General features: G+C 46.8%; 1 protein-coding gene across 1 annotated transcript in view; it reads right to left on the bottom strand.

The window, feature by feature from the left end:
- Window positions 1–11,010, bottom strand: part of AMPH (amphiphysin) — a gene marked incomplete at both ends in the record, with an annotated part of 130,157 nt that extends 119,147 nt beyond the window's left edge. The window contains one exon of the mRNA XM_082278578.1: window positions 10,942–11,010. Coding sequence (XP_082134704.1) covers window positions 10,942–11,010 — 69 coding nt within the window. The remainder of the gene's footprint in view (window positions 1–10,941) is intronic.
- Between the last annotated feature and the right edge of the window lie 1,550 nt (window positions 11,011–12,560).

Below are 12,560 nucleotides of genomic sequence, written 5' to 3'. Positions count from 1 at the left end.
ACTCTTAGAGGTGCCACAACAGGAAGGTGGCATGCACTGTGGAGTGTCTGCAGACCACTGACAACTACTATGGGGCAGTCCTCGGCTCACAAACATTAAGTCTTAGACAATATAACAACGCCAGATAGACGATCTGCTAGAGGGGCAAGATGTAGTGAAGAAGGTGGCCAGACTACTACCAATGAATTAGTAATAGATTTTTTAAAATTTTGTTTTATTTTTAAGAGAGAGTTTAAGTGATGTGTAGAGAGAACAGTAGAGGAAGGGACCCATACTAAAGAACTAAAAAGGAAATGGGAAAGAATAAAAGAGAGAAGATGAAACTGTCAAGCAATAATTGAGGATGAGGCAACCTTGATAATAATAATGCTTTGGCCAGTGAACACAGAGCTATGGATCCCCATAAAACTTAAGAATCAGTACTTCTTTGACTTGTGGAAACTAAGTGAAAGTGAGGAAGAGTGTATTATGTAGCAACTTACAAGATCATGGTTAATACTGCATATAGGCGGTGGACTGGAACAGGAGAAACAGATTACCTTTCCTTACAAAGCAGGGAAAATATCATATGAGAACCTAATAGGAAGGAGCCTTGGGGGCTTTCTCTCCCCTTTCTTCCATGTGTCACACCCAGATAACCAAAATCTACGTCTACCTTTTAACCTGTACATTGGAAACTAAAATAATTGAAAGCAATTAATATTTTAATAAGAGCTACTGTTTCAACTGATTGAGAGGGTCATGTGATGGGTCCAGTTAGATAGAGGGAATGCTGACAAAAGAGGAAAACCACTTCTAAATTTTGAGGCAAGAAGAAAGAACACATTCTTCTACAAAAAAGAAAGCTAGAACAGGGAACAAAAGACTTGAACTGCAAAAAAATACATTTACATTCTAAGAGAAGAGAACTTTCTGACTGGAGGTACCTAAGCAAAGGTATAGATCAATTTAGGGAAGCTGCAAAATTACCATTACAGACTTCAAAAGGCTGGCAAGAAAACCATTCCTGAGGAATAATTTTAAGTACAGTTGATTGCACTTTCATTTAGTAGAATGGGCCAGATAACCACTTGCACTCCATCTTTTCTATAATTTCTATTTAAAAAAAAAAAAGAACTTTCAAAAAAGGAAATTCAATTTTTCATTACACTTGAACTTGAAGATAGAAAAATATCATCTGCGTAGTTTACAGCATACAATTCACATGAGAAATTATTGACTTATTATTGGTTTTGTTTATAAATTCAGAAATTAAGAACTAGGTCTTCAGAGGTGAAGTTACCTCATTACTGTGTGTGCTTGTGCCAGCACATCCCCAAATTTTGAGGCACGTCATAATGCTGTAATGACTTCAATATAATAGATTTTGTAATATCTGTGGGGCCAACATTTTAAATCATTAGACAGGAGTTTGCTGTTATGAACCCAAGGCTGCTAGAACCATGTCATCACATTGCAAGCAGGTCAGCACAGCGGTAATATATGTAACATGCCTTTCACAAGTATATTCTTGCACATACTAGTCTCCTGCCTCAGAGCAGACATTATCAGTTACAGAACAGAACTTGTACAGAACCACAAATTCTCTTCCAGATGAAAGTTCACTGTTTCCTTTCATACAATCTCCTCCTTTACAACATTTTAAACCCTTGTTATACCTTCAAAGTTCCCATAAACTGGAGTATGTACTGGTTTAACTTTCAGATGAAACCACATATATTACTTAGAAATTAAACATCAAAAAACACATTATCTGGATTTTCAGAAGCTACATAAGAAATGCCCAGGAACAAACCTTACTGCAACCGAATTTTGGAAGTGTTGTGACAGCACCAGCTGGATTTATTATGAGAGGGTCAATGAGAGGTGGTCAGTGAACCCATGTCTACCAGTGTTGAAAAGGCATTAGGACAGTGCCCTTAAAGCCATGCTTTTACTTTTGGTCAGCCCTGAAGTGGTAAGGTGGTGGGACTGGATGGTTATTGTAGGTCTGTTTAAACGGAACTATTTTATTCTACTCAAATCTATTTTCTCCTAGCTGCTACTTTCCCTACCAAAACACACTGGGGAAATCTCTGAAGACAAATCTTCCCAGCCCTGCACTAGCAGAAGGCACTGAATATCCAGAACCATCTCCCAGCCTAGGCACTGGTTCTGTCACCTTGTGGGAAGGAGGTATGTACCGTATGAGGGGGGTGAGAGCTGTGGATCATCTCAAGATGATGCACACAACAGAGTGTGATGTGTTTTTTTTAAACTCATCAGTGTTCAGCTAAGATAGGTTTTCACAGGATGGCAAAACACCACATCAATGACACTAGCAAGGCTCAAAGATCAAGCCTTCAGTCAGGTGAAGGATGTGCTTCTCATCTAAATGGTTGCAGACATCTCAAGAATTGAACAGTACTTGTTGATCTTCTGGTGGATTGTTTTTCCTTTTTTTGTACTCATTTTTAGAATTGCCTGAGCTGTTTCCCTCACAAAAACATACTAAAACCACAAGAGCCTGAGAACAGCAGCACAATCTCACAGGGAAGGTCCATCTGGCCCAATAGTCTGTCTCCAAAGTGTCCAACCACCAGTGTCGGAAGAAGAGCACATGAGCACTGAAGTCTAGTCCTGCCAGGACATGGGGGTGCTCACAGGCCTCAGTGGCTGGGACTGGCCTCTCCTGGGACCCACACCCCCACCATCTCCTGCCAAGGGCCCAGGGGAGGTGTCCCAGCTCTGCCTGGGACCTTCAGTCCCTGCCTGAGCCCTGCTGTAGGTGTGCCCATCTCTGTTCCGTTCTCCTGGGTGGGCCTGGGACCTGCACTGCAGAGCTGCTCTCTGGTGTGGAGCCCTCAGACCTGGGTCGAACCCAGCGCTCTGGGTTTAACATGGCATAACTGCTCTGTTCTATTCTATTCCCTGCACTCACCATGAGCCAAATAATGATGAGACTGCTATTTGTGTGAAGTTCCAGGGAGTTTTTGATCCAAAAACACATTCAAGAACACATGATACACAATTTACAACTGGAAATAGGATATTATTTTAATGTTTGTTTTTCTGAATCAGTTTCAGAACTGATGCTCACAACCACTACCACAATGTGCATGTGTAGCCAGGAGCAGGCTGATGTGTTCTTCAGTTTAGCTTGAAAAATCCTTTGTAGTCTGGAAAAGGCAAGTGACAGAGCTACGGAATGCAGCAGCAGGAATACAGGCCCAGCAGGTCCTGTCTCCTGGAGGGTAAGAACATGAAGAATGAGAATCAGAAGCAACAACACAAAAGGTGTGTACTACCATGGATATGTTCCAAAGTGTAACACATATCAATTACAAACACACTTTTTGCCTTCCAAGATTTGCTTCATTGCTGTGCTCCCAGGCCAGGGATGCATGAAAAACACTCTCATGTCTGTCCTGTGCTTGTGTTGCAGGCAGGAGAACAGAAAAAGGCAGCTCTGGATGGATGCAAGAACCCCATAGGAAATGGAGCCAAGGGAAGAGCAGAGCTCAGCCCCACTCCAAACTTGCAGTGGGCAAGAGAGCCAGAGAGAGCCAGGGCATGACTGGTGCCTTGGAGGTGTGAGGGCAGCAGCCAAGAAAGGAGCCGCAGGGGCCCAGAGGAACCCTGACAAGGGGCTGTGCCCAGTGCTATGGAGGACAAGAAGCAACCCCCAGGCCACCCTTGGGGCCCACCCTGAGAGTCTGGAAAGCTTCCTGCCCAGTGCAGGGCATGAAAGGCTAGCTTCATGGGGCATGAGCAGCAGGCAGCAACCCAGCCAGAAGGGCCTGAAGGAGCTGTGAACAGTGGTCATGCTCAGTGCTGCAGAAGAAAGCAACCCCACCCCATCCCCTTCCCCCCATGAACCAGTTCCAATCTGCCCTGAGCGAAAATTCCCTCCTGATGCCATTGCTGATAATCAGCTATTCCCTAAGCATGTGAGCAAGGCCTCACTCCTCATCCCACAGTCTGGTTTTGTCTTCAGGATATGCCTAAGACCTATTCTCCCTCAATCTGGAGCTATCTCAGGGGCTTCCAAAAGTGGCTAAATGTCCTCGGCCTGAGAAGCCTGAGGGTTAAGAATCCTGGCACCAGTGGATGCCTGACAACATCTCTGCATCCCATTTCTTATAGCAGCTGCCCCTGGCTCCACAAGGGGCTGAGGACAGGGCCATGCAATGCTCCTCAAGAAGGTGTTCACTTGAACTTACTAGTGCTATCCAGCTGAAAAGGCCAGACAGCCTCAGGCACCTCCAGGTCTTGGCGGTTCTTCTCCGCTGATGGGCTTGCATATGTTTCCCAAAGGCTGAGTACTACTGGCAGTTGGCCTTGCCTCCAGTGTTCCTCCCTTAGCCTCCTCCAAGTAATTCCACTGTCTCCTCAAGGACTTCCTTTTGGATGTCTGTGGGCTGGCTCCAGGCCAGCTTTGACAGTAGGACGTGGGAAGATGCTCCCTTTTGTCCTGCCCTCCCCCCCGCCCCCCCCAAGGCACTGCTGCACTGCAGGGTGGTGACACTGTGACATGAGGGTGATGGGGTCCCCCATACACAGCCCTGCCTGCCACAGACCAGCCACCACCCCTCCGCCCAGCATCCTTTGGAGGAAGGCCTCTGGAGTGCTGTCCCAGCCCTCAGTTGTCGTCTACTGGGCACAGCTGCTGAGCTCCCCTGACACATTCTGTGCCACTTGGCTTCCAAGAACCTCATGCTGCTACTTTTCTCTCAGGTCATGGAAGAAACCAACCCTGTAGCGCAGAGACCACCCATAAGAGCTGTCTCCTCTCTGTGATGGAACTAATGTCCATATTGCTACATTGGGTTGTCCAATTCTCAGAGGACAATGACTGCAGGAACACTTTCCATTTATGGACATTGAAATTGAAAGGGACCAATTGTTATCAGCTGAATATTAATAAGTCCATTGGGCCTGATGGGATTCACCCCAGAGTACTGTGGGTAACTGTAGCAGACATTACAACAGGACAACTCTCAATGATCTACAAAAGGTCTTAGGAGGCCCCACCAACTAGAAATTAGCCCATGTTACACCAGTTTACAAGAAAGGCAAGAGAGAAGACCAAGGAAACTACAGACCTGTTAGCCTAACCTCAGTACCTGGAAAAAAATATGGAGAAAGTCATGCTGGGTTCTACTAAAAGATGTGAAAAATAATGCAGTCATCAGACACATCAACATGGGTTCACAAAGGGAAAGTCCTGCTTAATTAAATAACGTTGTACAATAAGGTCACCTGCCTGGATTAAGGGAAGACAGTGGATGTAGTTTTTCTGGGGTTTAGAAAGGCTTTTGATACTGTCCCTCAAAGCCTCCTTCCAGGCAAGTTGTCCAACAGTGGAATGAGTAGGTATACAGTGTGCTGGGTGAAGAATTGGTTGAAGAGCAGGGCTCAAATTGTTGCAGCCGACAGGACATCTGGCTGGTGACCAGTTACCAGTGGTGTTCCTCAGGGCTCATCAGTTCTAGAGGCAGCTCTGTTCCATCACTTTATCAGTGATCTGGAGGCTGCAGTTGAATGCACGGATAGTTTGGTGATGATACCAAACTGGGAAGTGCTGCTGACTCTCCCATGGGACACGAGGCTTTGCCTTGCAGAGAGATCTGGATTGACTGGAGCAGTCACCAATGACATGAAGCTGAGCAAGACCAACCAAATGCTGGATTCTGCACCTGGGATGGAGTAATTCCAGATACGAGTCTGAACTGGGAGAGGAGTGGCTGGAGAGCAGCCCTGCAGAAAGGGGTTTGGGAGTGCTGGTTGGCAGGAAGCTCAATGGGATCAGCAGTGTGTGTGCCCTGGTAGCCAGGAGAGCAAACCTCATCCTGGGACGCATCAAACACAGCATTGCCAGCCAGCCAAGAGAGGGGATTATCCTGCTGAATTCAGCACTGGCACAGCCTCACCTCGAGCACTGTGTGCAGTTCTGGGCCCACCATTTAAAAAGGATGTGAAGGTACTTGAACGTGTCCTGAGAAAGGCACCAAAGCAGGGGAAGGGGCTGGCAGGAATGTGCTCTGGGAAGCAGCTGAGGGCACTGGGCTTGTCTGGTCTGGATAGGATGAGGCTGAGGGGTGACCTCACTGCTCTCTACAGCTTCCTGAGGAGGGGAAGCGGTGAGGGAGGTGCTGAGCTCTTCGTCCTCTCCCAGTGCCAGGACACATGGGGAATAGTTCAAAGTTGTGCCCATCAGGGGAAGTTCAGACTTGACAGGAGGAAACACTTCCTTACCCAGAGGGTGGCCAAAACCTGGAATAGGCTTCCTGGAGAGGTGGCTGATGCATCCCCCAGCCATGCCACTCAGTGTTGAAGAGGCATTTGGACAGTACCCTTAAAGCCATGCTTTAACTTTGGTCAGCCCTGAAGTGGTCAGTCAGTGGGACTAGATGGTCATTGTAGGTCTCTTCCAGCTGCACTATCCTATTCAACTAGAGTTGTTGGGTTATAGGAGAGAGGACAAGGAGATAACAAGTGTTATACATTGGGTTATCAGCTTAAACAGAATTTTCCAGATAAACCTGTGGATACAAATTCAGCCTTTTCATTCAAGTAATCTTGTCCTTAGAACTGACTCAGTCAGCCTTGGCTACCAAAACATCTGTTCTGGTTTCATTTTAAACACATTGGCATTTCATTAACTTTTATGGCTGGGATGTAGTCTCCTAAATCAATCTGGTCTTTTTAAAACTTTAATCCAGATTCTTCAGCTGACTTTTGGCAGATTTTAACAGATACTGCAGGCTCAGCATGTCCATACTTCCTGCATTTTGGGGCAAAAATCACTGAAGAAATGTGATGACCAGAGTATTTTAATAGATGGCACATTCATTGTTTCAAAATCAGGGTGCCAGGGCACGTGGTACCACATAAAGCACCATCACCTGGATGATGTGAAAAATAGAGTGTCCAATTATTATTTCCATATAACTCTCAGATTTAACACTTCTAACGCAAGACAGAGATTTGCCCAATATGAGATTTTCTGGTTATTTAGCTTTTGTCATAGAAATAGTGCCAAGACACACACACTACCTACACTGTACAACTAAAATTTCTCCTAGACAGCAAGGAACTGAAGATAATGATAACATCATTAGAAAAATATTTTCCATAAATTAATCAGAGAATCACAGAATAAACTGAGTTGGATGGGACCCACAACAATCACTGAGTCCAACTCTCAGCCCTGCACAGGACCATCCCCAAGAGTCACACCATGAACCCAAGAGCATTGTCCAAATGCTTCTTGGACTCTGTCAGGCTTGGTGCTGTGATCGCTTCCCTGGGTAGCCTGTTCCAGTGCCCAACCACCACCCTCTGGGGAAGAACCTTTTTCTAATATCCAACCTAAACTCCCCTGACACAACTTCAGGCCATTCCCTCGGGTCCTGTCACTGGGCACAACAGAGAAAAGATCAGTGTCTACCCTTCTTCCCCTTATGAATAAGTTGTAGACTGCTATAAGGTCTCCCCTCAGTCTCTTCTCCAGGCTGAGGAGACCAAGTGACCTCAGCCACTCCTCATACTCAAAGCTTCCCCTCAAGGCCCTTCATGACCTTTGTTAACTCTCTTTTAGAGTGCTCTATAATAGCTTAATATTTTTCTTATATTGTGGCACCCAAACTGCACACAGGACTCGAGGTGAAGCTGCACCAGTGCAGAGCAGAGCGGAACAATCCCCTCCCTTGCCTGGCTGCCGATACTGTGCCTGATGCACCCAGGACATGGTTGGCCCTCCTGGCTGTGTGGGCACTGCTGACTCACATTTAACTTTTTGTCAGCCAGGACCCCCAGGTCCCTTTCTGTGGTGCTGCTCTCCAGCATCTTGTTCCCCAGTCTGTCTGTCTGTACATCCAGGGTTGTCCCATCCCAAGTGCAGAATCTGGCACTTTCTCTTGCTGAACTTCATATGGTTGGTGATTGCCCAGCCCTTTGATTCGTCAAGGTCTCTCTTCAGGCCCTCTCTGCTTTCAACAGAGTCAACAGCTCCTCCCAGTTTTCTATTATCTGTGAACTTTCTTAGTATCCCTTACAGTCCTGCATCCAAGTAATTTGTGAAGATGCTGAAGAGCACTGGGCTGAGGATGAAGCCATGTAGAACCCCACTAGTGAGAGCTCACCAGTCTGTCACCCCACTCACTGAAACACTTTGATGCCAACCCATGAGCCACTTGCTCATCCACTGCATGCTGTGTTTATCCACCTGTGGGCTGGACATTCCATCCAGCAGGATCCTGTGAGAGACAGTATCAAAAGCTTTACTGAAATCCAAAATGAAGGTCTATGTCTTAGAGCCACTCCATGTTTTTAATACATATGTTGCTTCAATAAATAATAGAAAATGATGTGAAAATGCTTTATAAAAACATTGATCTATAAGGACACAGTCAGTAAACTGAAGGTGCACAAATCCGATAGAAGCATCAAGATAAAAACAAGTCAGTGTATTTAAAATCTCTTTAAGCCAGTGTGATATTACACACCTGTCACAATGCCATCCTATTCACACCATCAAGAATCAGACAAATCATACATTTTCATCTCCTCAATAAAATTTACTTGTTGTCATCAAGTACTCAAAACAAATAAACAAAACTCAATCATTCCCATTTGGGAACCTTTTTTTTTTTGAGTAAAGTTTTAGCAAAAATAATGAAGGAGTTTTTGTTGTATAGACAGAAAGGAACTCAAAGATAACCAGACATGTAGACATGAAAGAGTACACATGCACAGCTCATGCAATAACAATACATGTGCCAGGAAGGAGGAGGCATGGATACAGAGCTACATGATCCTGTGCCCTGCTCTGTGTCCGACCACTGGTACTACAACCTACTCTGTGTAAGGCCACTAACATCTTGTAAATAACTAACTTTTAGACCACTGACATAAGAAATTACCACCACAGATACTATAAAGAAGCCAAAATTGCCAGATGCCTAACTGCAATACATGAAGATCAAACCAGACAAATTCTCCCCTTGTTAGCATGGTCGATCACCAAAGTGGAGGTAGAGCAGACCATCTATCAGAGCCCAACAGCATCTTCGATTTGCACCCAAGGCACCCATCAGGATCAAGGTACCTGTCCTGGGGCTGGTGCATGAGCAGTCTTTGAGAGATACAGGGTACCTCAGGTACTCACATTAAGGTGTTCTACCTGGTATGCGCACACATTTCTGTGAGCAGGACCCCCACATTGGAACAGACACAGCCTGAAGCAGTAAATGTGATTAAGACTTGCACCAGTGCTTTTCCAGATGGTTAATCATAACTGACAAAGACACAAGGAAACAAACAATATTTTTAGGCTTCTACTCCAACTACCAACTCAAGTCAACTCACACCATAAAATCATCAGATCTCTTCGAACTACTAAAGAGTGTGTATGTGTTTTACTTGAAAGCAGTTGCAGTCCAAGCCTGCAAGAATGGAAATGCATCATGACTTTGGTGTTGAGAAGTCCAGTACTTTATAACCTGGTGAGCTATACAGGAGTATTTGAATGGGAAAATTAATCACTAGTCTGTGACAGCCTCAACTATTAGATTCTTAAATAATAACACAATTATGTATGACTTTTGTACATATTAATTGTTGCATTTTTTATGCCACTGGAGCTCCACAGAATTCAATGTGTGACCAAAAAGAAAGTGAGGATTTATAGGCAATGAAATATAAGAAATATGCTCATAAAATAATCTCTCTTAATTCTCCAGAGCCCTATTACCAAAGTACATAGCAATATAGGATATGTGCTAGAGGAGTATAAAGGCTTTATTAGCTCTCAAAAGGGATGACTCGCAACACTTACTAACAACTATGTCTGCAAAATTCATGCTGGGAACAGCTTTATTGCAAACTGTACTAACAGCAGACATGGCTGCTATATACAGTCATAGACAAGTGCTTTTCTGCTGGGCCTAATATCTGTATCTATGATCCTGTTTTGAGACACCCAACAGCTTCACAGGAGCTATTTGTGCAGAACATTTATACAGCTATCAGCTTTCATTAATGAAGATGAACAAAACAAACAGTGGCCAATAAAGGCTCTCGTCTTTGGTCAGAAACTCCTGCAAATTCTCCCGGACTTCTTCTCCCGGCTTCACAGGAGCTATTTGTGCAGAACATTTATACAGCTATCAGCTTTCATTAATGAAGATGAACAAAACAAACAGTGGCCAATAAAGGCTCTCGTCTTTGGTCAGAAACTCCTGCAAATTCTCCCGGACTTCTCCCGTTGTTCATTTCCAGGCTAAAATCGGTACCGACTTTCCAAAGCAGTACACGCTGTCAGCTGCAGAACATTTCGACCAGCCTCACGACATCCCGAGAAGCTCCCCAGAACCTCAGCAGCCGCTGAGGAAGCAGCGGGCCGCGCCAGCACCCCGGCCCCCGCGGGCTCCCGTCATCACACGCAGCGGTGCCTGTCACGCCGCGGCTGCAGCAAGGCGGATCGCCGCAGCCGGGGATGAGCCGGCGCGGGTATTAAAGGAAAGGCAATCCTCTTAGGAGGGCTGGCGGCGGGCGGTGAAGCGAGGCGAACCGAGCCCGCGCTTCCCCGCCCGCGGTGCGGTGCGGTGCCACTCCCGCGGGCAGCCCCGCGCCGCCTCAAGGGCGAGGGAGCGGCGGCCGGTTCGGGCCTGCGGCAGCCGCCGCCAGCACCCGCAGCGCCGCATCCCCGCGGGGGGCGAGTGGCCGGCGGGGCGCAGGGGCAGCGCGGGCGCGGTGAAATGGGTCAGTTACGTAATAACACCGCCGGCCCCGGCCCCGGCCCCGGCCCAGCGCCCCCACGGGCAAGGAGAGGGGAAGCCGCAGCGGCGGGCGCTGGACGCGAGCGGAGCCGCATCCTCTCGCGGACCCCGGGCACCGCCGCCGCACCCTTCTTCCCCCTCCGCCCCTTCCCAGCGGTTCCCCCGCCCCGGAGCGCACCTTCTCCTGGGCGCGGTTGAGGCGTTTCTGGACGTTTTTGGCGAAGAGGCCAGTCTTCATGTCGGCCATGGCTGGCAGCGGGGATAGGGAGGGTGGGGAGAGAAGGCGGGCGAGGCAGAGCCCGGTGGCTACGAGCGGCAGCGGCAAGGCAAGGATGGAGGGATGGAGAGGAGGAGGAAGAGGAGGAGGAGGGCTTTAAAGACACAGCAGGGAGAGGCGTGGCCACCGCCGCCGCCTCAGGTGAGCCGCGGGCCCCCCCCAGCTCCGACCGCCCCCGGCCCCTGGGGAGGCGGCTGTAGGGACCCCGCAGGGCGGGTAGCGTTGTCTCCTGGAGATGTGGCAATTCTTCTAGATAATAAAACACATCAGGAGAGATAATGGGGACGATGATTTCTAGAAGCACAGCTGAAGCACTACTGGCACAAGTCCCCTTGTACGGCCGGAGAACCTTAGGCACCTACTTATTCCCCTAGAAGTTTCCACCAAGTCAGTCACTCCCAGGTCCAAGCTCCTTTAACACTTTTCACCAGTTTGGGGGCTGCGGCATCACATGCAGTAGATCGGTTCTGCGGTTAGGGGACCTGCACCCCAGCTCAGCCCGAGCTGGGCTTGCTGGCACACACATCAGCTGTTCTGGGGTTACCATGCCCGTGCTTCTGAATGTGGTGCACGTTGACTTGCCATTGTGCTGCTCTCGACATCCTCCTCCCATCCATTCTTCATTCCTGTCTCAGTGTAGCAATCAACAGCAATAAACTGGTCCCAGACTGGTTTCATGTTTTTGATCTTATTTCTGAAATTACAACTTTAAGTCAAAACTGTAGGGTAATCATAACAAAACCCTCTGTCCTCCCCTGACACTCAAGCGCCCCAAAATCTTCTAAATACAGGATCACACAGCACCAGTCACTCAAGGTTGGCAAAGCCATCCTTCCTAGATACCAAGTCCCAAATTCACTCCTGGCGTTTATTTCTGTTGTTTGGCGAAGCGTGGAGTTCCCTGATATGGAGAGTAGGAATCCAGCTGCAAACACAGCAAAGCGATACAAAGAAAAACACTGGAACTCAATGCTCTTAGCCTGAGCCTGTATCCTTCTATACGGAACTGCCTTATGTTCATAGCACTTTTCATTGATTTTTCAGATTGGTACAAAACACAAATCAGAAGGTCTTCTACCTGCCGAAAGAAAATGTCTCATACATGTAGTAAGTCCAGCTGTGTTTCCTGAGACCTTGTATTTCTGACATCTGCTCAGTCCGACATGTGCCTGACACATTTTCCTGTACTATTAAGAAGTGGATTTAACATACCAACTGCAGTAGTAGCAATGTTTAGTAAGAAATTGTGACCTATATAAGAGCAGGTACTTACTTAATTCTCACGTAAACATTATTTAAAAAGAAAAAATAATCACACAAAAAACCCCAAACCCAAAACAAATGCAGAAAACCAAAGAAAACATATCACAGCAACCAAGGAAATTATTTTGTCTAAAAGATTACAGACAGTTTCTTATAATGCTGTTAAACTGGTGAAAGATCAAAACAAAATCTCACTGTGCATAGGGCTCCCAAATTGTTTGAAGTAATTTTTCACATCTTCAGAATTTCTCTTTCTG

The sequence above is a fragment of the Coloeus monedula genome, assembly GCF_965178545.1.
Source record: "Coloeus monedula genome assembly, chromosome: 1".
NCBI classification, from domain to species: domain Eukaryota; kingdom Metazoa; phylum Chordata; class Aves; order Passeriformes; family Corvidae; genus Coloeus; species Coloeus monedula.
This window is presented reverse-complemented; position numbering and strand designations above follow the sequence as displayed.